The following is a 27,578-nucleotide window of genomic DNA, read 5'->3' on the forward strand; positions in this document are numbered from 1 at the left end:
ATCGGGGGACCTGCTGGTTAGTCTCGTATTATTTGAAAACAGGGCGGGGAGCTTGCACTAAAGGCAATTGAACTCAGTGGCGTGTTTGCCCCGAGAAACACGAGATGAGATGAGATTCGGGGCGACTAGCCGCACGCGGGGTAAGAACACATTCATTTGAGCGGCACATGACCCCTGTAACTTATGCCGTTTCTGTCACTATTCCGCTGTAACTCGCCAAAAGCCAAGAGAGTGCAGTCACACACGATAGCCCAGAAGAGGTGAATAGCAACTACCTGATGTGAGTTCTGGTAACACTTCCCAGCGTCCCGACGGTTCAACAAGAAACAACTATCCTACTCTGACTTCTGCAGAATCACTTCTGCCTTTGACTTTCTCACAAACACTGGCATCCAGTCCAGAGGGCACTCAATCTCAATCTCCTGCCCGCCCTCAAAGCCCTGCTCCTCAGAGCCCTCACGAGGAAGAGTTGTCCATCGCTCTTCACCAACCAGTTTCGGGAGATATACTTTTGCCTTTGTGATGCCAGGATTAACAACAGGGCAGCAAAGATAGGCATCGCCATACATGTACTGCTCAGCCCCAAGCTGCCAACACCTCTCATCTCCCGGGAACTCGTAAAACAGCGATCGGATCACAGGTGACCCGCGCTCATGGGCCTCAGCCATCAGCCGCCGCGTGTAGTCTCTCAATTTCTCACGGATAAAGAGATACTTGCGGCAAATGTCATACACTGCAGGGTCATACGACCAGACCTCGTTGGCCGCCCCGCTGCTCGAAGCCAGGTTCCCCGGCTTTGGTTCTCGGTCTTCATGCAGTCTCATCACAGGGCAGAACGCGCCCCATTGGAACCATCGCACAAAGAGCTCACGGAAGGCTTCGTCATTAGGGTTGCCGCCGTGGAAACCTCCAATGTCGGTCGTCCACCAAGGCAATCCCGTGATGCCCATGTTCAGTCCGGCTGCCAGCTGGTTGCGGAAGCTGCCCCACGAGGAAGCAATGTCGCCGCTCCAGATAAGCGCGCCGTACTTTTGGCTGCCGGCCCACGCGCAGCGGAGCAAGTTGACGATGTTCTTCTGGCCAGCCTCCTTCTGGCCTTCGAAAAACGTTCGGGCGTACTCTTTGGGATAGATATTGCCAACAGATAGGTTCGGGCCCAGGAAGTAGCGGTAGTTTTCAAAGTCGTAGACGGAATACTCCGGCTCGGCTTGGTCGAGCCAAAACGTCTCGATGCCCTTGGAGAAGTAGTTTTGTTTATCCTTGTTCCAGACATACTCCCGAGCACCTGGGTTAGTGGGATCGTAGTATACGGTAGAACCTTCGAACTCGAAATTGGTTCGAACACCCCTTTCGGTGCGGACTAGGAAGCCGTGCTCAAGCATCTCCTGGAAGTTGGACGATCTCTGATCCACTGTCGGCCAGATCGAGACCATGAGCTCGATATTCCACTCACGAAGCTGCTGAATCATGGCATCTAGAGTTCGGATTAGTCGCTAGTGGATATAGGGTTGATTAATGAGCTGTTCTTACCTGGATCGGGCCAATACTGAGGGTCGAACTTCCACTCGCCTTGCAATGGCCAGTGAAAGAAGTCGATAACGATCAGATCGAGGGGAAGCTCCCGGCGCCGGTACTCGCGGGCGACTTCTAGAAGCTCCTCCTGAGTCTCGTAACGGAGTTTGCACTGCCAGAAGCCCAACCCATGCTCTGGCATCATGGGAGGTTTGCCAGTCACATTTGCGTAACGCTGCACGATGTCGGCGGGCGTGTCCCCGACCACAACCCAGTAATCCAGGATATTGGTAGAGTACGCCTCAAAGGAGGTCGTATTTTTTCCAAACACAACGCGGCCAATTGAAGGATTGTTCCAAAGAATCCCGTAGCCTAGAGAAGACAACGCAAAAGGAACACTGGCCTGCGAGTTGCGGTGCGCCAGCTCGAGATCGAGCCCCTTGAGGTCCAGGAAGGGCTGCTGATACTGGCCCATTCCAAAGATCTTTTCGTCGGATCGCTGGCTATCGAAGCGAAGTGTGAGATGGTAGTCGCCGCCTCGGAGGGGCTTGAACTCGCGAGCTTCGACCTCGATGGCGCTACATTTCGCATCAAGCAGGTCGCGACGGTTCCGAGCGTACTCTTCGAGGACGACGATGTCATCGGCGTTATAGATGGTAATCTTTCCCCGCTTGCTTACGACTGCCTTGGCCTGTCCGTTGCGTATGGTGGCTGAGCCGTCTTCGGCGAATGAGATGTCCGTTCTGACCTGTTCGGGCTCTTCTTCCAATGCCCATGCCTCGGATGGCATCACATGGGCTTTGGTAGCTCGGACTCGGAAGGCATCAGGGCCCCACGAATGGATCCATACTTGCTCTCCATCAAATTGATAGACCAAGAGGCCATCTTTTTGGTGAATCATGGTGGAGACTGGTCTTCCGATGAGATGGCAGGATTGGAGGTAATTTCACCGTACAACTATGTGTAGCAGCTGATGAGGAATTGCCAGTTGAACAGAGAACACGAAAGCTTCAGAGCAAGTGGCAAGCCAGAGATAAGGACCTCCTCACAAGCTTCGACTTATTGTCCCACCGAGAAACTCCTGGGTGATTTCTCCGCTCCACGGAGTTCACGCCGGCCGCGGCGCCTGATCACCAGGCTACCAGTGACAGGAATAGCCGCCATCATGATGACCCAATTCCTTGAAGGCTCTCCACCGGAAATATCGTCAAGAAAACGGGCCCCGCGGTATTTCTGAAGCAAATGCGGCGGTTTTAGTTAAAAGAATGGCTAGGTTGGCTGGGCTCGATAGTCGTGTTACCCCGCCGGAGCACGGTCAGTTCGAACTCCGGTGGGGAGATGAACCCCACGATCCTCGAGGAAACCAACCTGGCAAACCATAATACCGGTAGAATTCATAAACTTCTGGATAAACAAGAAGCCTCTAGCGTATGTGAGATTTCGATCCGATTCATTGAGCTCCACATCAAACCTGTGGGCCGAGCGTCCTCTGCGGTGCGCGGGCTGATATGGCGTGTGGCTGCCCGATGGCTTCAGTGCTTTGAAGGCTATGTCGCTGGATCTGGCCACAGTTTGAGCGAGACAGACAACTCCATTTTCGGCTGTGAACTGACGTGCTTAAGCGGCAGTGGCATAGTTCAGCGTCCGTGACTAGCTCGCAAACGAGTGGCCTTGGTTCCATATCCATCCTTGATCCTGTCTCCCGAAACAACTCTCAGTGAGGTACTCGCTGAACTCCACCGGGTCTTCCTCTCCGACACCACTGATATCGTACATCATAACTAAGACCGATGTTAGCTCAGAACCATCATCGAGGGTCTTTGCCTCACTCTGCTCGAACTCCGAAAGCGCTTGCGTTATAACTGGGTCTTCGCTGAAGCTTAAGCTAGCCGTGGCATCGTCAACCGCGTCAGCCGCTAGTGTGCATTGCTGTAATGCGTTCTGATCGATGTTGCTGCTTGGAGCTATGGTGGTTATGTTGGTGACTCGGGCAGTGACTTCAATGGCATTCGAGCTACCACTCGTTTCATTGTTTCTTCCATTTTGGTCGGATTCCGTTTGCGGGGGAACATCCAAGTGAAGCATTCTCTCCATCTCCTTGGTCATGACAAGCTTCATGAGTTTCGTGAGAATGTTCAGCCCCTGTTCAGCAACAACAGACTTCGATTTGAGTTGAGAATGCATCTCAATCAACTTTCGAAGACCCATCTTGGAATCATAGGCTTCCCGGCTCAGTGGGTCCAGTCCAGTCATGATGGAGAGCGTAACACCGGCAGTAAAGAAATGCAGCGCGACAAACGATAAGGCGTAGGTGTCAATCACCTCTTTGAAGTGCGGCGTGCACCCGATATTCGCAATCTGCAAGCCAGCGTCTCGGCAACTTCGCACCGAGCTCTGGAGAGGATCATTCTCTTCGATGGAGCGGAAATCTGAGCCCTCGGCCGTGTTGATCTTCTTCATCGCTCTGTAGGCTAGCAAGGGCCTGTGAACTAAAATTCTGGCGTTTTCGTACGCGAGTTTGAGTGCTAGTGCCTGGATGCGGAAAGTGTGCTGATGGTGTTCTGGGCTCAGAGAATGATTGCTGCCCCCTGCCCAGTTCGCCGGTCTTGCATCCTGCTGAAGCTGGTCACCTCCTTTCAAACGCAACTCTTGCGGAAGATGCTCGTGCCATTGACGGATCTGTTGGTCCAGTCTGGTGACGGTATTTATGAGACGTTGAACTAGTGGTCCTTCAGTTCTTGCACCAAGTTCATTGCTGTTGGTCTGCTTCCGGTTTCCGTAGAGCTCCGAAAGTGCTCTTTTCACAATGACCGACAGCTGCGCCATCGATACCTTGTACGAGAGCACGGTAGCTTTTCCAGTGGATTTCCACCTGACAGACTCCCAAGACGCATCTTTGGACCGCAAAGGATATTGTTCGGGTACATCGACGTTGCAATCCTCGTCCACTATGCTTAGGGGAAAACCATACAGCATCGAGCAAAAGGTCTCAATCTCGTAGATGGCCCACCAGCAACGTTTGCGTGTCTCGGCTGCCCTGTGGATTGGGTTGTCAACATCGGGCACCGTGAAAGACTGTTCCTCATCTTTGTATCGTTGATGAAGTTTGAGAGCTTGGGCGATACGCAGCCCGCTTCCGCAAATTGGCCAGGCGAGCTCGGGTTCCCCGTGGTACAGGTAGAAACTTCCCAACAGGATGCACATTTGCACAGCCTCAATGGATCCCAAGGAGACGATGTCGAGGAATCTCACCTTCAACGTTCCCGATATGGTTTCTTGCAATGACTCTGGGTCTACACCAAGTTCAGCGAGTTGAACGTTCTGTTCGGGGCTCGCGTAGCGGAGACTGGTCAAGCAAACAGCAAGCACAAGGCCAAGAAGGCCCGGATTAGCCTTTCTCGGCAGAGCTTCCTGTGATGTAGTTGTATGAAGTTCTTGAACTCGAGCTCGAAACTCGCTTGTAAAGAATATCATCATAAACCAATGGATCTTCTCGAAGTAAATGTTGACGAGCAACGCCATAGGCGCAGTTGGCGGCAGAACGGAAAGAAAGTCTCGCTGGGCTGCACTCATGGCACCATGTTGCCGTGAGATGGATCGGATCCGCTGCTGCGAAAGGGGCCGAGGCAATGACGCGATGGAAGCACCAGCTTCTCTGATGGCTTCGTGCGTTCCTCTTGAGGTCCATCCAGTAGCCGCGAATGCTGAAGTGTCTGCTTCTTCCGGCGTATTGATGTCGTGGTGTTGGAATGCCTTGTTCAGAACCAGAGTCAGACACATGCGAAACAGATATTTATGAGAATACTTACCTCGTCCAGGAAGCTTACTGCAGCCGAGTTTGTCGACCAAGGTCTACTAGACGTGACCTGTTCCGACAGAGCCCGAGGTGCGGGACTAGATTCATCGCGAACCGACTGAAGTTCCGATGGACATGTTGCAGGATCTATGGTCACAAGCATACCGGGAGAGGGACTTTGCTCGGTAACTTTATCCGTTCCGGCTGCTCGACGGTCTCGTTTCGCTAAACGAGATCTGCTTGTGCCCGGCACCCTATCTCCCTTCCGGGTCCGTGACGGGGTGATACTGGGGCCCTGGACCCTCCAGATGCTAGGCGTCTCATTGATGCAGTCCACTCCGGCTCGGAGGCACAGAGTACAGGGACGCTGAGTATCACACTGGACGAGCTTGTTAGATAATGTATTGAATGTTAAACACCGCCGGAACAGAAGGGGGCTGGACGGCAGAGACAACATGCCTTCAATTTCTGTTTTCGACAGCGTTGACATGCGGCTGCAACCTTTCTCCTTGGTCTCTTTGAATCCATGGAAATTTTATCATCCGAAATGTTCATTGATGAAAGTTGGCTTAACTCGATGCACGAAATGCTGTTGACGTGTAGATGTGAGTTGCAGGTTGTCGCTGGCAGAACAAAAAGGTTCCACCGGAATGAAGTTCCCGAGCAGGTTATGCGCTAGGCCATTTACGGTAATACGTTCCGGTCAAGCACTTGATGACCACGCCGTTCCGAATAAGTCGAGGAAGCTTTCCACCTCGCCAAATACAAGCGACCAGCTAAGATGGTTATGTCCTGTCGTACGAGGCTTTTGGGATACTGGGAGTTCGAAGAGAAAATACTGATATTCCAAGTGTGCACTATGCAAGATGTCTCAACGATCTCTTGAGCAGCTGGCCAATATCCCACTCGTCATCTAAAAGTGGCAAGACAACGGAATCGGAAGTTCATCTGATGGGGAACAATTTCGATATGATGCGAGAAATTTTGGGTTCATTATAGTTTAATACAAATGACTCTAAGGTGCAAATTTGTCTACATGAGGTGATAGAAGTTGCATCACTTCCGCAGGACTCAGTAACCTCCCGTCGACGGCCCGCTGATGGGCTTGAACTCCACCTCCGTAGGCTGGTCCGTGATACCACGTGCAACCGCAGCCTCCATAATCGCAACAGTAGCAGTAGCTCCAATCCGGGTAACTCCAAGTGACATGACGTGAAGCAGATCATCCAGCGTCCGAACACCTCCAGCAGCCTTGACTTGAACCTCGGGCTTTGAGTGCTCCCTCATAAGCTTCAGATGCCTAACAGTTGCTCCGTTGTATGTGTACAAGCCATTGGGTTGCTTCACGAAGCCGTACCCAGTCGAAGTCTTGACAAAAGCAACGCCAATATCGGAGCAGATTTCGCATAACCGGATAATGTGCTTCTCTTCAAGATAGTCATTCTCAAAAATGACTTTGAGGATTGCGCCATGCTTGGCGACGACGGTGTTGATTTGGCGAATCTCTTCGGCAACATAGATCCAATCTCCTCCGAGCACCTTGCCGATGTTGACGACCATGTCAATCTCTTTGCCACCGGCAGCAGCAGCTTGGTTGGCTTCAAAGACCTTGACTTCGGTCGTGCTGTTACCGTGGGGGAAGCCGATGACGGGGCAGACAAGCACATCGCTGCCCTGAAGTTCCTTGTTGGCGAGAGGTATAAGATATGGCTTCACGCATGCCGTGGCAACGCCGTGCTCTTTCGCAAGGCGCAAGCCTTCCAGAATATCGGCATCGGTCATGGTAGGGTGAAGGAGTGAATGGTCAATCATTTTTGCGACCTGTTGAAGGGTGACGGTGACGGCGTTGGGAGTTGGGGCGGCCATTGTGGTCGCCGGGTTGTATCAATTCAAAGATGGAGATGAGGTTTGAGGAAAGGGGTGTGGGTTGTGAGTGGTGATGAGTGGCAATGATGAAGGCAAGTAGCAGGATCAGCGAGCTTAGACAGCCATCACTAATATTTTATATAGCTTGAAATGCTTTCCTGTAAGGTCATACTGCTTGTGTGGTGATGTCTGACTGTCAGTTCCATGGTAGCCCTTCCGTCGGAATCAATGACCAAATTAGGTAGTTATTGTGAGATGAGATGAGAATAATAACGTAACGCCGCGCTCTCACTGTAACCAGATAACATCGCTCCAGCTTCCGGTGGATTGTATTACAGCAGCGATTACAGTGTTGAGAACTGTTCATCATTGAATTTTCCAGTCATCTCGGCCTTTTCATCTTCACGCAGTGCGCTTCCTGCAAATAACTGAGCTATTTGGGACGCCTCTTGAGTCAACCAAGGAATACAATCACACCGCATCGTTCCTAGTTCTCGGTTCTGTAAGCTGTCGCGGAGCTTTAGAACGTGGGCGTATGCCAGATCCGGGTGCTCTCCACATGGTTTGAGAAGATGTTGAATTCATCGATGGCCTTTTAAACATCCCTCCCCTTCACTGCTTGACAGCTGAGCAACTGAGTGGAACTAATTCTTTGAGTACTTATTTGTAGGCTGAACATAGCCTCACACAACCGCTTCATTTTCTGAGACTCTCCACACAAGTCTTTCACCGCTTACGGCCTTGTTTCGCAGGAGCACAATGGCATCTTGAGCCCGCTCCAGTAACGTATCTCCCTCGACTATTCTTTGCGGGTTTGGCCTCACCACCTTTTGCTCCAACAATGACGGTATTATTTCACATTGCATCTTGTCCTTGAATAGTTTGTTCTATATCAAATTTTAGTCAGAAATGAAGATTTCGAAGTCGCCTTGTGGAGGACGGATGAAATACCTTGAGAAAAAAATGTGTTCTGACACCCTTAACAACAACACCTTCCTTCCATTGTCCTTCAGCGGGCTCTGTCATCTGGTAAACAGGGGCCTCAATCTCGGTTGGGTCTTTGATGACGACAGGGAGCATAACCGCAACCTTGGTGCCTTGATCCGCCAGGTGGGTAATAGGTCCAAGGGATCCTGACAAGTGTCCAATGCAGTCGATAACGTAGGGGACGCCCTTGGGACCAAGATGGTCCTCGATACTCTGAACGACGTGCTTTTCTCGATAGTCGAAGCAGGCCGTCGCACCTAGCGAGGTGAGGTACTCATGATGTTTCCGGCTCGCGACCACGATGAGGTTCTTGTACCCCCAATGCCGGAACACCTCGATGGAGTACATTCCAACTGACCCGGCTCCGCCCCACAGCAAGATCGGCGCATCCGCTTCCGGGGGCGTCCAATCTTCCGGGATGGGCCATGGGAGCGGCAGTCCGAGATCGACGGCGGTCTGGAAGACGGTAACGATGTTGTCGGGCACAGTTACGGCTTCCTGCATCGTCAACCCCTTGGGCATCTTCCCTAGCAAGAAAGTGGGGACGGTGATGAGGGTCTGGGCCGCCTTTTCCTTGCCGTCCTTGTCGTCGCGGAATGAGTACCCCAGAACTTTGTCCCCGACCTCGAGGTTGACGTGGTGCGGCCCGGGCCCGACTAGGAGCACCGTTCCTGCAAAAGTGTCGCCCAGGATGCGGGGGAACATGTCGATCAGCAGGCCGCCGTCTGCCTGGTGCAGATGGTAAGGCGTTGAGGAGGTCCATTCTACCTGGACAATGACCTCGCCGGCGTCGGGTGGATATGTCGGGGCATCGATGAGGATGAGAGGCTCTCTTGGAGCCCTGACTGCTACTGCGGGATGAATAGCAGGGATTTCGATTTCCATTCTTGGCATTTCTTTGGTTTCCGTTCTTATTGTAACTTTCTGAAGCTTCCCCTGGAAACGCTTCTTCAAAATGATCGAGAAAGAGGATGATGCCGGGGTTTTAGGTCGTACGAAAGCTCGAAGATCAGGACCCACAGACGATCATACGAGGCGAACCGACAAGTCGAATGGTTCGTTCACAAAAGATGCAGATTTCTGATGGAGAAAGATGGAAGAATAAGCTTTGGATTCTGCTCTTGGGTCAGGGGTCTGATGACAGCATCGTGCATGTCTAGTTCGTTCGTTAGCAGCTGTCTTCGTCGCCCCCTACGATGATGGCAGTTCTGCGGCGAGAGGGGCTTACCAATCCTGGCTGGGTCTGTCACCGTGGCAAAAAACGCTTACGATCGTCTCAAGAATGTCGGGGCATTGTGACATTTTCTCCTGTGTCTTTCCCGCTGCTGTCCGTGTGCAGTATCTGGCTCGTGCGCGTCCACCTTTATGCATCGTTACTTGAGATGAACGCCGCGGCGACGTGTGCCAACGTCGCCGGAAGCCGAGTGGAATGTGCTTTCATAAACATTCGAGCCGCGGCCGGCCTTCTTCGACACCGAGGGAATGGTATGAGTGTCGATCCAGCATTACATTAATGGACCTTGGTCTGGGAATGCCCTAAGAACTAAGTGGTACATCCTCCTCTCCAAACACAGCACTGAAGAGTGTGGACAGTTCCGGCCCGACGTCCGTAAGCGGAAGAAATGCAACTCGGCGAGAACCGGCGAGGAACAGGACCGCCGATCCGGGTCTTCTCTCCAGTGTCTCCACAATTCAGGGTGGAAACGCTCAGCGCTCCGGCACAGATTCCAGTGACGTGACGGAAACTATATGTACCCACAACTACCTAAATGCAGTAGAGGGATCTCTCTTTTGTATATGGCGCAACGGTACAATTCCGAATTCTGTCATGACGCAAAACTTGAAATAACCTTTTCAACGCTTTCAAAAGTGAACTTCTAGTGTCAGGATGTATGATATGCGTCCAGAGCAAAAAAGATTGATCAGTGGGAGGCTTGAACTCCCGGCCTTGGCATTACATAACATTTCAGGTGAAATATTAGTACCACGCTCTAACCAACTGAGCTAACCGACCAGTTGATGTTGAAGTGAAGTGAGCTCTAGTGCGCTTAGGTCGGATCCACTGCGTGATTTTCGTTCAACCTTCAGACTCCACACACGCCAACGGAGATGAGTCTCGAAAGAGTGCAGCTTGCTTGCCCGCGATACATGTCGATTTGTTCGTCCGAAGAACGTGATCTTGATATGGAAATTTTGCCGGATCGATGGGTCGCTAATTCGAGTAGAAGTTTGACAAAAGTAATTCTACAACAGCAGCACCGGCTCAGAGCTCTTCACCAATCACTATAGATAGTATTGCAACCCAGTGTAGCTTAAAGGAAGCACGTTCACTAAGGGAGATCATTAGATAATGGTTATGTCTCGTCCAGCAACTTGTCTATTTGTTTCTAAAGGTTATGAGAATCCGAAGTATTCGATTGAAAATCGACTTTGTACGGAAAGTAACCACCAACCAGTAGGCAGCTTGAAAAGTTGAATCTTGAAGACCATCATCGGCCATTTCTTACAGAGACTCTCTGAACTCAGGCTTCAAGGCAGACACTGGCTATAGTACTGGTTCGAGACTTTACAGGTTCCCTGCGAGCATGTCGTACCGCCAGTCCAACCTTGACCGCCGCACTGCCCATACAAAGCAACAGTCTTGCCGCCACTGCTGGACGGAGGAGAGCTCGACACAGGCGGAGAGCTGGAGGCAGGAGGGGAAGCATTGCCACTTCCGGAACCGGAACAGCTGAGGACCGAAGGACCCGGGATTGTGTATGAGCGGCCACCGTTCGTTGGCTTCCCGGAGTTGTCGTAAATATTGATGAGAATGCCTGGGTCGGTCGCGGAGTAGGCGCCGGGAAACTTGACAGTGTTGGAACCGGCATTGGTACCTGAACCAGTAACCCGAATTCTACTCAGTGTTAGAGGTCAATATGTCCCCAAAAGTCTCCCGTAATCCATTTGTAACTTACTGAGCGCATTCCATGTAGAATTGGGCCTCTCCCTGTGTCGAGGCGGAGTGGAGGGCGATGATCTCAACGCGCAGGAGGTAGTCCCCAGGAGCGACACATGAGGGAAGGGTGAAGTAGTGCCAGCCATTGTTGGCTATCATGGTGTCCACGGCCCATGTGCTTCCACTCAGGCCAGAGTCGGCAATCTTGAACCAGCTGAGGCCAGTTGTGCCAGTGCTGGCGGCGTTGCTGACTTTGGCCAGATAGACAACGATAGGACCTATTGTAGTATCCGCATTAGTATTTCATGGATTTTTAGCTTCGATAAAGGGTGTATAATGATGAAGGAAAATCTAGTCTGAGCGCCTCACCTTTGTGACTCGCGGCGATGGGATTATCGGCGTCGTTGGTGCCTTGAGCACCTCCAATGATGTGCCCCCACCAAGCACCGACCTTTGCACCGGCGGCGATGGACACAATGTTGTTATCCTTGTACTGGATGTTGTTGTTGCAGGCAAAGCCAACGTCATTGACGTTTTGAATGGGGTTGTTACTTGAAGGCGCGCGAACCCCCTTCAATGATCCCTGGTCAGCTCCATTAATAGAGAGCTTTTGGAAGATCGTGTGGCCCGACACAGCGGTAACAAGGCCGAAGAAAACGCTCGAGGGTCTCATGATCAAAGTATTTGCGCCGTTGGCACTTGCTGGAAATTCGATAGGGCGGTTGATGGCTACTTCAATCAAGCTTACTTTGACGATGATCCACCATCCTTATATTGAGTGTGTACGCGCGGAATGTGTCAAACCTACGACAATCGTAGCCTTTCATTTTGTGGATATCGAAGGGAGATTCTCATTCCAAATTCAATATCTTGAAAACTTGGGCGGCATTTCAGGATTCTTGAAATCACTTGTCTGGGTAATAAACACCACACACGCCAGGAGCTAGAAGCCAGTGAGACTTGTGCGGGACTGTAACCGAGTTTCGGTAGCTGCGCTTACCCGCGAGGCGACAACGCCTTCTTTGTTCTAGCCCATGTTTTCGATAATTGCTTCGTCGTCGAAAGCTGTGGTTTGTATCCCTTGGTGCGGCGAAGGGAGTTGTACCCTGGCAAGCATGTTTGCTTCTTATGACCTCGCTTAGATCGTTGGCAGCTCTAACCGATCTGCCCGAGCCCCAGTCCACAAAGTCGGGAAATCGGAAGGCAAGCGAACAGATGAGTACTATTGAAAATTTGTTGAGTATCGCTTAAGTGTGGCTGTTAGAAACTGAGACTAGCGGCTTGTTGTCAAACGAAACTAGCAGATGTCAAGAACCAGCGTGATGGATCGGGCCCGACACGTTGATCGAGTTTTGTAACTTAATTGCCCATCACATTCCTACATGTGATTTTCCGTTCTCTCTCGAAGGTCTTTTGAAACCAACCCTGCCCTACTACCCCAATGCATCTAACTCCGTAATATACCGCAATGGGAATGCCGTCACCAGGATCTAAATGAATAAGCACAGCGACGATTTGATGGGTAGTGTAAGGTACCTTGGAATCCATTTCCGCCTCTGGAACGTGACCATTAAGTTCAATATAATCATCATGCCAATACATTCAGAGAAATCTTTGCCCTTGCATTGGGCATTCTTCTATCATGCGGGACTCTCTCGGAATAGCTTCCTTCTCAGCGTTGGGCTTCTCTCGGCCCCATATGCTCCACCCCGCTTCGAAAGTCGGCGCAAAGAGGAGCACAAACGGCCACCGGCCGGTAAGCGGAGACCATGAGTTCACGAGGAGGACGAGAAGGCAAAAGGTTAAAGGCAAAAGGTTAAAGGCAAAAGGTTAAGGATGTGCAGTCTGACCTTTGTTTCAAACAAGCTTCCTCGCGTGGAGTAGCCAATGAATCCGAGGTCCTCGGGTGCAGATGACTTCAGCACTCGAATGTATGGCGGGGATAGCCTGGTCCAAGGCGTAAGTTTACCACCATTTCTTCAGTGTGCAGTACCTGGTCAATGCTGGTAAAAGAGTATGTATGCCCTGACTCTCACATGGCTTTCAGACTGGAGCCTTGACCTCGAAATAAGCTCTACTTGCGTCTCTTGAGATGTTTAGCAAGTTTGCCTGCAGATGGGCGATCTCCAAAGGTACCGCAATCAACCTAATCAGGAAAGTCGCTGTTGCCTTAACAAGTGCTCAGTGCGGAATATGGGCAAATTTCATTAAGGCCATAGAGAACAGTTATTAGCCTAAGTGCCTCACACACTGCTGCGCAATGAGTTGGGTCAAAATCTCATTAAGCCCTTGAAACGGGACTCTCCCTCAATCCAGTTATTAATGTACTAGCCCTAGTCGCCGCCATATTCCTCAAATGCCGAGGATGGAGAATCTCCAAATTCACATAGAGGGTGTGAGAGTCCAGACCTTAGGAGCTGTCGATCTGATGAGCTCGTTATGGGGTACGTAAGGAACGATTCTCTTGGCAGACACTCGCTCTTTGCAACACGCTGACCTAGCAGGATGATGAACCGTGTCTCATCTTGGGTTGAACAAGTGTAAAATGCTGAAGGAGGCTAGGCCACACCACTTGGCACGACGAGTCGTAGCCAGTCAACGTCTCGCAACGTCCGATCAGGCGGCTAAACGAGTTCGGAGCCTTCCCCGGAGCCATGGCTTTGCGACGGCTGTAAGTTGCCTAAGGTATTGCGCGAAACGTTGTTTTGTTTTTAGAAATTTGACATCTGATGTCCTTGGTAATCACCGACCATGTCCTCGGAATCGGTCCGCAAGCAGACATCCCGAGCAGGTGCTGACGTTATTAGCCCGCCGTCGCTTCTGGACTAGCCCCCGGCCCCCAAGTCTCGCTAATTGAACTGGTGATCGTGGCTGCCGCGATCCCGAGTGGGTTCCTTTGTCGACGTCAGAATCGATGGCTTTTCGGGAACCCGGATATCTGGGTCGACAACCAGTCTGCCGTTTGCGGAAGACATCAATGTCAGAACGCTTTGTGAATTATTCATCGGTTCATTCTCCTTGGTTTGGAGACTTTGTTCCGCCTGAAGGAAGCCGCGCCAGGCCGGAGGAACTAAGCACCCAACCGCAAAATCGGATGATGGCGAATGGACTAACCCTCAGACGCGCTGTTCTACAACCTATCGCTTGTGGCCGCTCAGGTCCGTGAGACAATGGGCTCGATTTCGTCCCTCTTTCTAGAACAAGGTTTCGAGTTTCACCATTTCCTCTCACAACTGTTGTACCTGCTTCCCCCCCCTCTCTGTCCCCGAAACTCTTTCTCGTCGTCCCAAATTATTTTTCCCAACTGTCAGGATACAACCGAATGTGGGAATGCCATGTTTGCTCTTTGCCTCGATGATCGAATGACACTGCGCCAGCGCGTATGATGTACTTGCTGTACAAAACGATAACCCGAGCGACGATACCACCGTTTCCCATACTACCGCGCGACGTCGATCCTTCCGATGATGTAGTCGATAACCACGATATTAGCGCCATAATTGTGGCATCGGTGGTCCCGATAACCATCATATCTACGTTATTTGCGTTTGCGCGGCTGTACGTCAAGGGATGGATCCAGCACCGGGTTCAATATGACGACGGGATTCTCCTGGCAGCGGTGGTAGCAGGGTGGACGGCAACTGGAACGACCCTCAAGGCTGTCGCGCTCGGTAACGGGAAACACGTCAATGTGCTCACCGATGAGCAGAAGGAAGAGACGCTGAGGTGGACGATATTGTCGTTTGGTTTTGGGATCATTGCGCTTGCTTTGCCGAAGCTCGCAGTGGTGGCGCTCATGAACCGACTTATCAATCCGCGACGACTTCACCGAGTTCTCTTGTGGGTGTTGGGGTTGCTGTGCTGCGTGGGACTGCTGGGAAATGTGATTGGGCTCTTTGCGCAGTGTCCGCAAGAGGCTGTGGTGAACATCACGTACACGAAAACCGCCTGTCTGGGTCCGGAGAGAGCGGTTGCATATTCAATATCTACAAGTGGTGGGTTCAAATCCTCCGACATAGGGGTCAACAAAGAGCGGATTGACTGACCACGTGGACGTATCTAGGCATATCAGCTGCTACAAATGCCTACCTCGCCATCTATGTGGCACTATCTGTTCGAAGGTTGAAAATCGCACGAAGAAAGAGGCTAGCTATAACAATTTCTCTTGTTCTGGGTCTACTGTAAGTCACCCTGAGGACTGGACGACGGGCATCCCAGACATGGCCTAAGGCTGTCCACGCCGCCCCTCCATAAACACAAAGCCGATCTAACTTGCATTATCAGCGCCTTATTTACTGCTTTATTCAAGTGCACGAGGCTAAAATCTCTTGGAAGCCCCGACTTCACTTGTAAGTAATACGCTTGTCACTGTTAGTCGAAGTAGGTACGTATTAATCGCTGACATTGAAACCAGACGACTCAGCAGATCTTGTAATATGGACGAAGTAAGTTATTAGTAGTGATGAAAATGTTGCCGATGAGAAGTTATGAGGGAAGACACGTCGGCTCAGCCGTCTCTTCATCAGTCAGTATGCAAAGATGGCTGACACTGAATGCAGTCTTGAAGCAGACGTCGTCATTATCGCCGCCTGTATCCCGGCCTTACAACCTCTGGTGGATCATCTCTTTCCGGAACACTTTTCGACACCGATACCATCTCCGACTAATCCAGCTTCACCAACCTCTACCGCTTCGAGAAGAAAACTTTGGCCTGGTCCTACATGTGGTGACCTCGAGGCCGCAAGAGAGTTCAGCCTCTCTCCTCAAGGTCCCGAGATGATTATGGTCGAAAAGGAGTTTGAAATCGCCTACAGCAGAACTACGGTGAAGAGATCTTGCACATCGGATACGTGGGTTTCGGAGTTACCGGACGAGGAGAAGTTCCGGATCGTGAAGGATCATGGTCCTGATGGATCAATCACGACAACAGTGGTGGTGAGATCTGCGACTCGTCCACCGGACCATCCGGCATTTCCGCCGCAATGACGGAACAGATAATGACAGATAGCTAGAGACTAATACCCTTATACATAATGATCAAAGTAGTTAGTGAGTTAGCCCACATTCATATTAGAGTTGTGGTAATGAAACAAGTCGGGGTCTATCCTTGGGACGATACGCCTATTTAACGTTCTCTGCTTCTTTTCCAAGGTTCAGTTGTAATAATATTTCTCTTACTGTGACCTCACGTAGAGTGTGAAATGACTAAGGCTAGTGTTGGTTCACGGGGTCGTATACGACAAATAGTGGTAGCAATTATCACTCGTCTGTTGGTGATCCTATTGCTTGTTCTTGTCTTGTTGTTCTTCTATCTTACATTGTAGGCAGGAGTCGGTCGAAGTAGGTAGTGACGGCCTGGGTGGTTGCCCCACCTTTATCCGGCCGTGATGACTAAGCCAGTTGTCCCACTTCGCCCAGGGCAGGTGCCAGCCAGCCCATGGTACCTGCCTATTACTCCTTATCAGCCTTTGCTGTTCCAACAGCTAGTAAAATTTACGTGTTATGCTGCTATAGCTAGAGATGCGCCGCCTCGCCTTACCTACATTACAGGCAAGTTGGGCATCTACATGTCGGTGTAGAGAATGAACCCCGGGACTGCCTCCTCACAAACCATGAACGTCCAAGCTGCGCTAGGCAAGTAGTCAAAATACGTCGCCAGGCGCGCCCCGTCCTCGGGTGAGAAGACCGTCTTGTCCCGCTCGTGCTCCTCGGCAACTTTAGACGGCAGCGACCAAGCCAGGAAGTGGTCCCGTTCTTTCCCTGGCGGGAAAGCACTGTCCAAAGTGTAAGTGACAACCTCAGAATCCGAAACCGAGGTTATAATCATGTACTCACAGCGAATTGCCCAGTGCTCCGTGACATAGACAAGGCTCTTTTCGCAAAAGGCCTTCCTTCCAGATGAAATCCCTGCCAAGTTGAATGGCGTTATCGATTTTCGCCTTCAGATCCGGGAAGAACTTTTCAATATGCACGAGTGAGAGAACAAAACCAGGCGCTCCGTGACAAAACTGAGTAAGACCCTCGTAGATCGTATTACCGGGGTCGTCTTTGGTCTCCCAGTTACCATTCTCTCGCTGTACTTCAAGCATGCGCTCTAGCGATCCCCGGATCATTAGATTCTCAGCCAATTTCGGGTCTGTCAGTAAGAGTTGAGTCAGGATGCCAATGTCACCGTGGACGGCACCGATGTAGCGCTTTCCGCGCCACGTCCACAAGGGACCTGCACCAAGTGTCTTCTCGATAATCCGGGTTTTAGCGGTAGCAACTTGACTCGCTACCTTCGGTCTCTAGTGCATCTAGTTGTCAACTACATTTTCCACCCGTTAGACGACTAATATCGAACGTACCGAGAACTCTACAGCACGAATCATATACAAGATTCCAGCATAGCCAAAGAGGAGCTCATATGGATGATCGTCTTCGTCAGCAAGTCGTTCCAGCACTTCTTGAAACTTTGGCGCCCGTGATTCGTCTAGAATTGTCTGCACTGCCCAAAAGGCAGCGCTCTCGCATGCGAGACCACAAGGGGCCGAGTCTCCACCCTCACGCTCAGCCGCGATGTAAGAAGCCGCCCATTGCTGGAGCGACTGCCCCTGGATTCTGATTTCGGGGTGAGACTCATGAACTCTAAGCAATAGATATGCCAAAGACGTCGGTCCGCGGAAGAAGCCTCGGCATTGGTCTTGCGTGTACAATTGAAGAGGAGGGTTGGCATTGATGATCTGCGTCAATGACTCTTTGACAAGTATTTCTGGGTTCTCTCCATGAACGAACGAGGCATAGCTCTCCAATGGAGTTGGGGTGGGAATGAAGCGCGGTGTATCCAGAGACATGTTGATCGTGAATGCCCCAGTCTCTGAAGTACTTGTTTCAGATGTTTCTGTGAGGCCCTGTGCCGTTCAGCTTTAGGTTGTGTTTAAACAACTCTCTCCGACATGTGCTGAATCTCATAGTCCATAAGAGCGGTAGAGGCTCACCAATTCAAGGTAACGGCTTATCAGCTAATTAGGCAGCAAAGTGGAGATTTAAGAAATGACGTCAAACTCATGCACGCGTTTGTCAGCATTGCAGATAGCAGTGAATGTTGTCTCGAAGCTCGTGTTGACCCTAGAATGAGGTGTAAGTTAATAACAGACCGTGGCTTGGTCTTTCACCGACTGAAAACATTCGCCAAGCCGAGGAATAATTCTCAGGTACCATTTTGGAGAAGCAAGTCTTGGGGCAGTTCAAACTAGGGCACTTAGACTTTGAGACGACAAGCAAGCCGTATTGGTCAATACACTTTCTTACCTAAGGTAGAAAAGACTTCAAGCTGTCGCCATGTTGTAAAGCCAGCGCGCGCCGATTGTGATTGCATACATGTACCTACCTGGGCATATGGTGAGTTGTGGTGGTGTCCACTGTAAAGGCTGTCTGTATGCACTCTCCATAAGGCAAGTACTCTGCACGCGTCTTCTTGAAATAACTCCATGAGTTGCCTGCTAGAAGTATGAATATCCAATATCTTTAAGCAGGTGATGATGCCGTAATATGTAGTGTCGAGGTTCAGATGTACATGTAGTCACCAATGGCTAGAGCCTAGGAGAACAACAACGTCGTGGACATGGACAGTGCCTGTTGTCAAAGCTCCCAGAGCTGTACACAGTGGAAAGCAATTGAGGTAGGAGCACAGGGCTTCCAAAGTACCCTCAGCATAGATCTCTCCACCACTCAATTACTCACGGCGTTGCTCACTTTATGATTTGAACGGCCTTTTCGAACGGCTAAGCTTTCATCCCTAAAGCTCTCTATCATTGCATCGGTAGCCTGGGCTTCCTGAGAGACTTAGTAAGAGACAGCCACAACTTCCTTTGAAAAGCCTAAGACTCTCATCGTGCCGGCCTCCGCCCTCAAGTCTTGGCGTAGAAAATTCATTGCCCTGTTTCATGCCCCTTTCTCTCTTCCAGACTGCCTCCGTTCCAATACGACTTGCGGCCCCTTTTGTTCTCCCTCTTTCCCGGATTCTTTCAGGAAATCCCACCAATTGTCCATGCCTTTTCTGATTCTGCGGTTCCACCAAGGGGTGAAGTGGGTTGCCGGTGGGTGTCTCCAAGTGCCGCATGTTAGTCAACTCCAGGGCATGATTGGCGACCGCAGGCCTGTCATTTGTGGAGAATTGGCGGAAAATGGGGGGCTGCCACGCGGGCAATTGATTAAACAACGGCAGAATTCTGCTTGTCGTCGATCCATCTGACACTTTAATCTTGATGTCTAAAACATGCGACCAATTTTGAGAGGGAGTCTCGAAAGACTCTTAAAGGTCTTCGCTCGGAAGTTCGGCTTCGATATCTGAGCAGTTTTGCGCACTTTGGTACCAACACAACTTCACGAACGGCATCACTCATCCGGCTCTCTCTCCACAATGTTGTTCACACACGCCATTCTTGCAGCTCTGGCTACCGGTGTCTTTGGACATGGTGTCGTACAGACCCCAGAGCCCAGAACGGTACGTTCCGAGACCATGTGGTCTTGCACCGGAAGTTGAAGCTAACAAATTGGGTTGTAGACTGGCGCCAAGCAGGAAGAGCTCTGCGGAGCTGCAGTCACCAAGAAGCTCGACAGCGATATTGCCGGTCCCATCGAGAACTCCCTCGCGGTAGCGGACGCCGACTACAAGTGCAACTTGTTCCAATGCCGTGGGTACCAATACGAGGATAACGAGGAAGATGTTCGCGTCGTCACGGCCGGAGAGGTCATCCCCTTCCACATCGACCTCGTTGCCGGTCACAGACCCGGACACGCCGTAAGCTAGGCCTTTGCTTATCACTGATCGAAGTGCATATGCTGATATGAGTGACAGAACATCTCGGTGATCGATCTTGCAAACAACACCATCATCGGCGAGCCGCTCATCTCGTGGTCCGACTGGCCCACTACCGACCCCGACCCGTTGGCCGACAGTAAGTGGATACCAAGATCAGCCAAATTGTGTGTGCACCTTACTTACAGACATGCAGCTGACTGGAACATCACCATCCCCGATACCCTTGCCTCCGCTTGCGACGTTGGTGGCAAGTGCGCGATCCAGTGGTTCTGGTACGCCGAGACCAACAAGCAGACTTACGAGAGCTGCATCGACTTCTACATTGGCGCATAGGTTCTGAATCCGGATGGAAGGTGCCTTGGACGGCGCAAAACACATTGACGACTCCATGTTGTACATATTTTCCCCCATACACTGTATCTACCATAGACAACTTAAGTACATACAAGCAAAGAAATTTCTTGAACACCTTGCTGCTCCTGGAAGCCGACTTGATATGCGATGTGTCTCATAGCACTGGGTTGGATTAGGGAATCAGGGCTAGTAGAGAAAGGAATTTGTTCGAGACTTTAGTAATTCTTCCAAGAACCGGTTGACGGCATGCTATCACGCGACTTCTGGCCTAAGACCATCACGCAAACTGTCGGAAGAACTTGTAATGTCCAGTGCAAAGGTCAAGCTGAATCAGTGACTCCGAGTCAATGACCCGGGCCGATCAAATCCACCCGGCTTTGGTCTAGTCTGCCTCTCGGTGATCCGCCGCTGTCAACGGACTCGTCTTCGGCCCGTGGCTAGCGCTGAGTGGGGTACAGGGGCCGCAGACCTCGGTCTCAGCCGGCCCCGCACTCTGGATGCCGAAAGAGCTGCGCCATTGTCAACAACAAGGTTGAAAGACTCTCTGAATGCTTTTGCTCTGATATAGTAGTTGAAGACTTTGACGTTTCCTCCAACCTCTTTCACATCTGTACCTTACACACGCAGGACCGCACGCCAACACCATGTCTCAAGTTCCATTTGCAGATCCACCATGGCTGAGGGGCCTGCCCTCACCGTACTTCAACGAGTCACACCGCAGGTTCCAAGTTGCCTGTAGAAAGTTCCTTGACGAGAACTTGCATAAGGACGCCATGGAATGGGAAACGGCGGAAGATATCCCGTCTGATTTGTTCACGAAGTTCGCCAAAAGAAACTTTCTCATTCCGGCGTTGCCGGCGCCCTTACCCGTAGAGTGGCTGCACAAGTTGGGAGTCACGCATATGCCTGGGGAAGTACCGGTAGAGGAGTGGGACGCGTTGCATACCATGATTTACTCAGATGAGGTAAGAGCTCTAATTCTTGCGCGTTTTGCCTTACTAATAATTCGGACTGTAGATGAGTCGCTCAGGACTGGCTGGACCTCCGGGATCTTTGACTGCTGGCATAGCATTCGGGGTTCCTCCTCTACTGCACTATGCCAATGCCGAAGTGCAGAATCGCTTCCTCCCTGATCTCCTCCTTGGAAGGAAGAGAACCTGCATTGCGATCACTGAACCCGAGTACGTTGTGCATCAACTTCTCTGAGCAACCTCGTTACTGGCGAACACCCAGGCTAATCTCCCCAATTCAACAATTAGTGCAGGATCAGACGTAGCCAACATCGCCACAACAGCTGAGCTCAAAGGCAATGAGTACGTCATCAACGGCGCCAAGAAGTGGATTACCAATGGTTTCGTGGCAGACTTCGCAACCATGGCCGTTCGCACCGGTGGCGAAGGCTCAGGAGGGAAGGGCATCTCGCTGCTTGTGGTACCGCTTGTGGACCAACCCGGTGTGAGCAGAAGGCGCCTTAAGGTCGCCGGTCAAATTGTTGCCGGCACCTCGTATCTCGAGTTTGACGATGTCAGGGTGCCGCGAGAGAACCTCATCGGCAAAGAAAACGAGGGCATGAAATACATCATGCACAACTTCAACCATGAGCGGATGTTCATCTCGGTCGGCGTTACAAGGCAAGCTAGAGTGGCTTTGAGCGCCGCTTTTGCGTACTGTATGCAGCGCAAGGCGTTTAACAAGGTACGTATATGTCCTTGGGTCTGCCGAAAACGTGGTGTTCTCCGCTAATTACCATAACTGCAGACTCTCATCGGGCAACCGGTGGTCCGTCATCGACTGGCCAAATGCGGAGCAATCCTCGAGTCACAGTATGCTTGGGTTGAGTCCTTTGCGTTTCAACTATCCAAGATGCCAAAGAAGACTGCGGATGAGGAACTCGGTGGGTTAACGGCCTTGTGCAAAGCCAATGCCGGTATTGTTCTCGACGAGTGTGCGAGATGTGCCGTGCTGCTATTCGGCGGCAACGGCTACACGCGTACCGGCAAAGGAGAAATTGCCGAAAGTAAGTGACACTATCTTCTAGTAAACGAACTTCTGGAGAAAACTGAGCTAATTTGGTCGCTTTTAGAAATCTACCGCGAGGTTCCCGGTGCGAGAATCCCTGGTGGAAGCGAGGATATCTTGCTGGACTTGGCTATCCGGCAGTTGACGAAGCGGTTCCGTGCCGAGACCGAGAAGGAGAAGACAAAGTCCAAAATGTAACTAGTGTGTGGCCAATACGAGAGACCTGGGATGGGTAAAAGCGTAGAGATGGTCTGTGATTGCCATGCTGTAGTTTCCATGGGCGATTTCCAAGTAGTATGACGACTCTGTCTCGGAATTGACATCGGAACATAACCAGTACAAGAACTTCGGCAATCAAAGACCGATTCACTTGGAACTTCTAGATTGGGATATCTTACACGAACAAAGTAGGGATTCCAGTTCGCCTTATCTACGACTCCGTCTAAGTCCCGGCTGGGGTGTCTCGGAGAGATTGACAGGAGAACATCGAGAGTCCGAATTTCCGCGAAACCACTAAGCCGTTTTTGGACAAAAAGTGCGAGGTCCAACAACTAGATATCCCAGATGCAAGATATCAGGAAGCTGCAATCAGCATTAGGGGCTGGATTTGCATCGCTTTTATTTAGAAAGCAAGAAAGAGTTTTTGACTTTTTGCTGGTTATCATTGTCATCATAATCTCTAAATCAATCATCGCACCAATCCCGTCAAAATGGTCGCCTCTACAGAGCTCTCTGACTTTGTGCCTGTATCGGACTGGCCTACCCTGGAAGAGCTGGTAGCCGGCTTTCAGGAACCCATAATGCCCGCATCTTCAAAACTTGCCGGCAAGACATTCAATCATGTTTTCGACATAGGTCTTCGTATATCGCACCAATTCCACGACTCAGAGACGCTCACTTGGAAGATCCTCGAAAGAGACCAAGCCGGCGTCACCGGTGATGCCCAGTACAAAGCCTATGAAGTTCGAGCCGACATCTACTTCGTTGATTTCTACAAACCCGACTACAAGGAGCAGGTCAGCTTGATTCTCGACAACACAACTGGCCAGGCGATCGCGTGCGTCTCTGGTTTCAGCGACCAAACCAACGAGAGGAGAACATGGACTAAGTTCTTCAACGCCATCAAAAATGACCATGGTGACGTCAAACCATATGAGACTACCGAGGAGCTCATCGGCAAGCACATTCTGTACCGCTATAGTCCTCGCGATGCCTACGAGCATGTCGACCTCAACAAAGACACTCCCATGTGGCACTGCCTCAGCGGCACAGAAAAGGGACTCGCAGACGCAGAGCTTTGCAGGATGCTGAAGCTGAGCGATAGCCTGTACTTGTTGTTTTGGACAGAGACTATTGACGGGTGGTTGGTCCAAGGATCCCGCGGGAGATGGGGGAAAGATATGGGACGTCCAGCAGAGAGATATTGGGCCCGGAAGGTGTTGATCTTAATCTTTCCGAGATAAGCTGACTCGAAACCGCTCCTGGAGCCAGTTCTAAATCGTTCTTTGCCTATTCATTATCTTAGTATGTGGCAGCGCCACACGTGGCGCTGCCGGTTACTGCCGTATGATACTGCTTTCCACAAGCCGATTACCCGTCTTGTACGGTATATAGATGACCCTCATACGGATCTTCCACTTAGAGGAATCAAGCCACTTTCTACAATACATGTCTTCCACTTGCTACCTCGCTTTGTGATGTAGTAATTTTAGGTTGGAGTTTCACTCCATGTGGCTAGTTCTGGTGTTGCTATCTTCGAACCCCAGCGACGATCTGGTTATTGGCTAGAATGCGGGGTGCATAATTCCCTGCCCCTCGCACTTTTATCGTATGTCGACCACCATCGTGGACGCTATCGTGTACCTGGTTTACCTGCAAATTGTCACTCGGCGCATAGATAAACCAACTTCCGAGTAACTACATGCGTTCAACTTATCAATGTATATAGTCCCAAAGCCATGGATTTCATAGTGAGAAGAATAAATTGGGATTGCTTCTTCGACGTTAGGAAGCCCATCTGAGTTGTTTTAAACACCACTCACTGCTCAACGCCGCGATGGCTTCCGAATATATTCCTGAAAAGCAGGTTACGCCCACAGGCCCCGAAGAAGGAGTGCCAACACAAACCGGTTACGTTCAAGAGGTTAAGGTATGCATTCAGCTGTCATCTAGGTACGCTGCCTGTGGATAACAATGCTCATATCACTGCAGCGAAACTTTTCGCCAACAGCAATACTGGCAACACGTGTATCATTGATGGCAACGTGGGAAGCTCTGTGCAGGTATTACATATTCGAAGTCTTGATCGAGTCATCTTTAACCTTTGTTCTGGCAGCACGATGGCTACGGGCCTTATAAACGTAGGCCCGGCCTCGCTAGTTTATGGGGCTGTTATTGCTTTCCTCGGATCTTTATGCTCAGCTATGTCTCTAGCTGAGTTGGCGTCAATGTAGGGGCACCCCGGAAATTGCAAAATAGGCTTATTGACCATCTGCATAGTCACCCTACGGCAGGAGGCCAATACCACTTTGTCGCACATTTGAGCTCTGGGAGAAGAGGACCGGTTCACAGCTGGTTTGCCGGATACATCACGTAATGTTCACACTCCAAACCCAAAAAACTTGTACACAAACTTATCTGTAATGCCTGTCAGTACTCTAGGATGGGTCGCTTTAGCCGGAAGCGCGCCGTTTCTCGCCGGAACCCAGATTCAGGGCCTTCTGATATTCAACTACCCCGACTCTTATACCTCTGAGCGATGGCATGGGACCATGCTCTACTGGGCTATCCTTCTAGGCTCTGCCCTGGTCTGCATTTTCTGCAGCAACGTTCTACCGCTCCTGGAAAAGATCACTATGGCATTGCACGTTGGCTTTTACCTGATCATCCTGATCATAATGGCGGTGGTATCGCCTACAAAGCATCCAGCTTCCTTCGTATTTGCGACATTTGGGAACAATTTTGGTTGGTCAAACGATGGAATAGCGTGGTGCATTGATCTCTTGAGTTGCTGTTACGTGCTGATGGGATACGATGGAGCTACCCATCTCAGTGAGGAGATGGAGAATGCGGATATCGGCGTACCTCGCGCAATGGTTGGCTGGGTGGTCATCAACGGTGCTCTCGGATTTACATTTCTGATCACGCTACTGTTCTGCATGGGTGATATCGAATCGGCATTGAGCTCGCCAACTGGATTCCCCATCATCCAGATCTTTTACAACATTACTGGGACTTTGGCAGCAACCAACGCACTGACAGCTGCTTTGACAATCATGGCCATCATATCGACTATTCCACTAATAACTTCTGCTGCGCGTGTCATCTGGGCATTTGCAAGAGACCAAGGTAGGTGCATCCAAATTCACTGCACTGTTCAAACTGATCTAAGCACTCTTCAGGACTTCCCTTTTCCCAAGTCGTCTCCAGGGTCGAACGAAAACGCGGCATCCCCACTGTTGCCATTATTGTCACAACCTGTCTACTTGTTCTCCTCGGACTCATCAGTATCATCGGCTCCACGACGGCCTTCAACGCCATCCTCTCTCTCGCAGTAGTAAGCCTTCAAGCCTCATACCTGTTCCCGATTATTCTTGTGCTCTGGCGCAGAATAGTCTGTCCAGAGACTCTGGTATGGGGGCCTTGGCGCCTCGGACGGATCGGAGTGGTAGTCAACGTGATTGCCGTGTGCTATCTTGTTTTCACATGCGTATTCCTAATCCTTCCTCCGTTTCAGCCCGTTACTGCTCTGAACATGAACTATGCGCCAGTTGTTCTTGGTGCAGCTTTACTGTTTGGTACCTCTTATTGGCTGTTGCGAGCGACAAAGAGATATGTTGGGCCTCTGACTGAGCTGCATGTTATGAATGGTCGTGTTCCTGCTTGAGTAATACAGAATTTCCACATTTGTAGAATGAAGTCAGAGTTGGTTTTGAAAGTCAGCGTTTATCGTTTCTTGAGCCGAGGCAAACACGTGTGATTAATCGACGTAATGTACGTGTATTTCTTGACAACGAGAATTGAATGAATTGAATCATTGAAACTACATTGCCCATGTTTCTGAAGTTTTGAACCCGTGCAAAACATGCACACATGTATGGAACCCGTCCCTGAAAGTGCGATTGAGAAATGAATCCTTGAAACGGCTCTCAAAGTTTTGCGTGATCTGATTTTCATATGTCGACAAAACATGATCGGTTTACGAGAAGCTCGCAAGCGCGGTATAAGGCATTCTCGGGGTGGCTCTTGTTGATAAGCTGGAGCCAATCGGAAAGCACATACGATGCGGAATTGACGGCACACTTATCTGTCAAGGAGCCCCGCATGCCTATCCGGCGGTGCTGATGCAGTACACCAACCTCTTCTCTTCGACAACATTGACACTTCCATTCGATTTGTCACATTATCGCGCGATCATGAGTAGCAGCTCATCTCAACGTTCTGGAAAAATAAAGTCCAGGAGTCAGTACTAAACATCCTGCTTTCCGGCTCTCGCGGCTTGAGGAATACTAACAACCTGAATGATGACCAGGTGGCTGCGTTCGCTGCAAACGCCGCGTAAGTCAAGATCTTGTTTCAATAAACTCACACCGTATGACATTGGCTGTTATGAAAGAAGCTGAAATGCGATGAGGCTGAGCCGAGCTGTTCACGATGTGTAAAGTCAGGTGTCGATTGCCCCGGCTATGCTTAAGCATTCAAGTGGTCAACGAAATACGAGAGTGCTCCGCACTCGCCTCCCAGTCTCGTTGATTCTTTTGATAGCTCGCCTGACTGGTTTCAACAAGAGGTTTGGAATGTCTCGTGAGCTATCTCTGATATCCCGCTCAAGCGACAAGCAGCGGTTGAAACGCCAAACAAGTCACCATCCCAGCCTCTGGCGCAAGAGGCTTCTGGTTCTCTGACCACGGCCTCTTCACCGGAAATTCCCCATGTTCGAGCTTCATCTTCCAGGTCAGATTGTGAAAAACTCACTCATGGTGGCCTCCAGTCACCTATGAGCGTTGGAGACTTCGGAAGACAGGAATCAACTCCAGAAGGGGCCGACCAACCGCTCGGGGATCCATCTGACTGCACATCAGAGATGTATGCAGATGAAATAATACTCTGTGAAAAACCTATGGACAGTGCTCTTCTACTTTATGAGCCCCTTGACCAGATTTCTCTGCTTTTAAACCATTACTTTTCACTCGTCTGCCCAATCAGCTCGTCATTCGACTCCGGACAGAACCCTTTCCGATCTAACGCATCAGAAATGATGGCTAGCTCACGCTTGCTGTTTCTTTGCGTCATGAATATGTCTG

General features: G+C 50.6%; 12 protein-coding genes and 1 non-coding gene across 13 annotated transcripts; 6 read left to right on the forward strand and 7 right to left on the reverse strand.

Annotated features, from left to right (window-relative positions):
• Positions 1–185: 185 nt before the first annotated feature.
• Positions 186–2,631, reverse strand: BDP81DRAFT_437440 (glycosyl hydrolases family 31-domain-containing protein). Its single transcript, XM_060591222.1, has 2 exons — positions 1,531–2,631; positions 186–1,474 (listed from the first exon to the last, which is right to left on the reverse strand). The coding sequence occupies exons 1-2, from the start codon at positions 2,411–2,413 to the stop codon at positions 336–338; spliced, it is 2,022 nt and encodes a 673-aa protein (XP_060440803.1). The 5' UTR covers positions 2,414–2,631; the 3' UTR covers positions 186–335.
• Positions 2,632–2,857: 226 nt separating this feature from the next.
• Positions 2,858–5,883, reverse strand: BDP81DRAFT_382678 (fungal-specific transcription factor domain-containing protein). Its single transcript, XM_060586913.1, has 4 exons — positions 5,768–5,883; positions 5,322–5,687; positions 3,342–5,265; positions 2,858–3,293 (listed from the first exon to the last, which is right to left on the reverse strand). The coding sequence occupies exons 1-4, from the start codon at positions 5,861–5,863 to the stop codon at positions 3,163–3,165; spliced, it is 2,517 nt and encodes an 838-aa protein (XP_060440804.1). The 5' UTR covers positions 5,864–5,883; the 3' UTR covers positions 2,858–3,162.
• Positions 5,884–6,379: 496 nt separating this feature from the next.
• BDP81DRAFT_329488 (uncharacterized protein) lies at positions 6,380–7,174 on the reverse strand (the record flags this gene model as incomplete). The annotated part of the gene is made up of 1 exon (XM_060585315.1): positions 6,380–7,174. One exon carries the CDS (start codon positions 7,172–7,174, stop codon positions 6,380–6,382), a length of 795 nt encoding a protein of 264 aa, XP_060440805.1.
• Positions 7,175–7,493: 319 nt separating this feature from the next.
• Positions 7,494–9,217, reverse strand: BDP81DRAFT_382681 (zinc-binding dehydrogenase). Its single transcript, XM_060586914.1, has 2 exons — positions 8,126–9,217; positions 7,494–8,061 (listed from the first exon to the last, which is right to left on the reverse strand). The coding sequence occupies exons 1-2, from the start codon at positions 9,053–9,055 to the stop codon at positions 7,858–7,860; spliced, it is 1,134 nt and encodes a 377-aa protein (XP_060440806.1). The 5' UTR covers positions 9,056–9,217; the 3' UTR covers positions 7,494–7,857.
• Positions 9,218–10,080: 863 nt separating this feature from the next.
• BDP81DRAFT_t290 lies at positions 10,081–10,175 on the reverse strand. The gene has a single exon. It is a non-coding gene; the product is annotated as a tRNA-Ile (tRNA).
• A 326-nt stretch (positions 10,176–10,501) lies between these two features.
• Positions 10,502–11,984, reverse strand: BDP81DRAFT_382684 (family 61 glycosyl hydrolase). The gene is made up of 3 exons (XM_060586915.1): positions 11,469–11,984; positions 11,119–11,377; positions 10,502–11,057 (listed from the first exon to the last, which is right to left on the reverse strand). The coding sequence occupies exons 1-3, from the start codon at positions 11,770–11,772 to the stop codon at positions 10,691–10,693; spliced, it is 930 nt and encodes a 309-aa protein (XP_060440807.1). The 5' UTR covers positions 11,773–11,984; the 3' UTR covers positions 10,502–10,690.
• A 2,336-nt stretch (positions 11,985–14,320) lies between these two features.
• BDP81DRAFT_437447 (uncharacterized protein) lies at positions 14,321–16,255 on the forward strand. The gene is made up of 5 exons (XM_060591223.1): positions 14,321–15,094; positions 15,163–15,280; positions 15,384–15,448; positions 15,514–15,544; positions 15,659–16,255. Exons 1-5 carry the CDS (start codon positions 14,482–14,484, stop codon positions 16,083–16,085), a joined length of 1,254 nt encoding a protein of 417 aa, XP_060440808.1. The 5' UTR covers positions 14,321–14,481; the 3' UTR covers positions 16,086–16,255.
• Positions 16,256–16,483: 228 nt separating this feature from the next.
• Positions 16,484–18,002, reverse strand: BDP81DRAFT_437449 (abscisic acid ABA receptor). The gene is made up of 3 exons (XM_060591224.1): positions 17,447–18,002; positions 16,935–17,386; positions 16,484–16,873 (listed from the first exon to the last, which is right to left on the reverse strand). The coding sequence occupies exons 1-3, from the start codon at positions 17,930–17,932 to the stop codon at positions 16,663–16,665; spliced, it is 1,149 nt and encodes a 382-aa protein (XP_060440809.1). The 5' UTR covers positions 17,933–18,002; the 3' UTR covers positions 16,484–16,662.
• Positions 18,003–19,500: 1,498 nt separating this feature from the next.
• Positions 19,501–20,235, forward strand: BDP81DRAFT_329282 (uncharacterized protein; the record flags this gene model as incomplete). Its single annotated transcript, XM_060585296.1, has 4 exons — positions 19,501–19,584; positions 19,645–19,881; positions 19,939–20,042; positions 20,088–20,235. The coding sequence occupies 4 exons, from the start codon at positions 19,501–19,503 to the stop codon at positions 20,233–20,235; spliced, it is 573 nt and encodes a 190-aa protein (XP_060440810.1).
• Positions 20,236–20,781: 546 nt separating this feature from the next.
• BDP81DRAFT_484213 (long-chain specific acyl-CoA dehydrogenase) lies at positions 20,782–22,913 on the forward strand. The gene is made up of 5 exons (XM_060595095.1): positions 20,782–21,221; positions 21,274–21,437; positions 21,516–21,951; positions 22,015–22,273; positions 22,340–22,913. The coding sequence occupies exons 1-5, from the start codon at positions 20,901–20,903 to the stop codon at positions 22,471–22,473; spliced, it is 1,314 nt and encodes a 437-aa protein (XP_060440811.1). The 5' UTR covers positions 20,782–20,900; the 3' UTR covers positions 22,474–22,913.
• A 72-nt stretch (positions 22,914–22,985) lies between these two features.
• On the forward strand, positions 22,986–23,738 carry BDP81DRAFT_500974 (molybdenum cofactor biosynthesis protein F; the record flags this gene model as incomplete). The annotated part of the gene is made up of 1 exon (XM_060595524.1): positions 22,986–23,738. One exon carries the CDS (start codon positions 22,986–22,988, stop codon positions 23,736–23,738), a length of 753 nt encoding a protein of 250 aa, XP_060440812.1.
• A 593-nt stretch (positions 23,739–24,331) lies between these two features.
• On the forward strand, positions 24,332–26,161 carry BDP81DRAFT_464528 (amino acid/polyamine transporter I; the record flags this gene model as incomplete). Its single annotated transcript, XM_060594163.1, has 6 exons — positions 24,332–24,424; positions 24,487–24,557; positions 24,611–24,724; positions 24,775–24,867; positions 24,929–25,623; positions 25,677–26,161. 6 exons carry the CDS (start codon positions 24,332–24,334, stop codon positions 26,159–26,161), a joined length of 1,551 nt encoding a protein of 516 aa, XP_060440813.1.
• A 531-nt stretch (positions 26,162–26,692) lies between these two features.
• BDP81DRAFT_437453 (uncharacterized protein) lies at positions 26,693–27,545 on the forward strand. Its single transcript, XM_060591225.1, has 3 exons — positions 26,693–26,736; positions 26,807–26,832; positions 26,939–27,545. Exon 3 carries the CDS (start codon positions 26,961–26,963, stop codon positions 27,177–27,179), a length of 219 nt encoding a protein of 72 aa, XP_060440814.1. The 5' UTR covers positions 26,693–26,736; positions 26,807–26,832; positions 26,939–26,960; the 3' UTR covers positions 27,180–27,545.
• Positions 27,546–27,578: the final 33 nt, after the last annotated feature.

This window comes from Colletotrichum phormii (genome assembly GCF_030913505.1).
Source record: "Colletotrichum phormii strain CBS 102054 chromosome Unknown BDP81scaffold_23, whole genome shotgun sequence".
Taxonomy (NCBI): Eukaryota; Fungi; Ascomycota; class Sordariomycetes; order Glomerellales; family Glomerellaceae; genus Colletotrichum; species Colletotrichum phormii.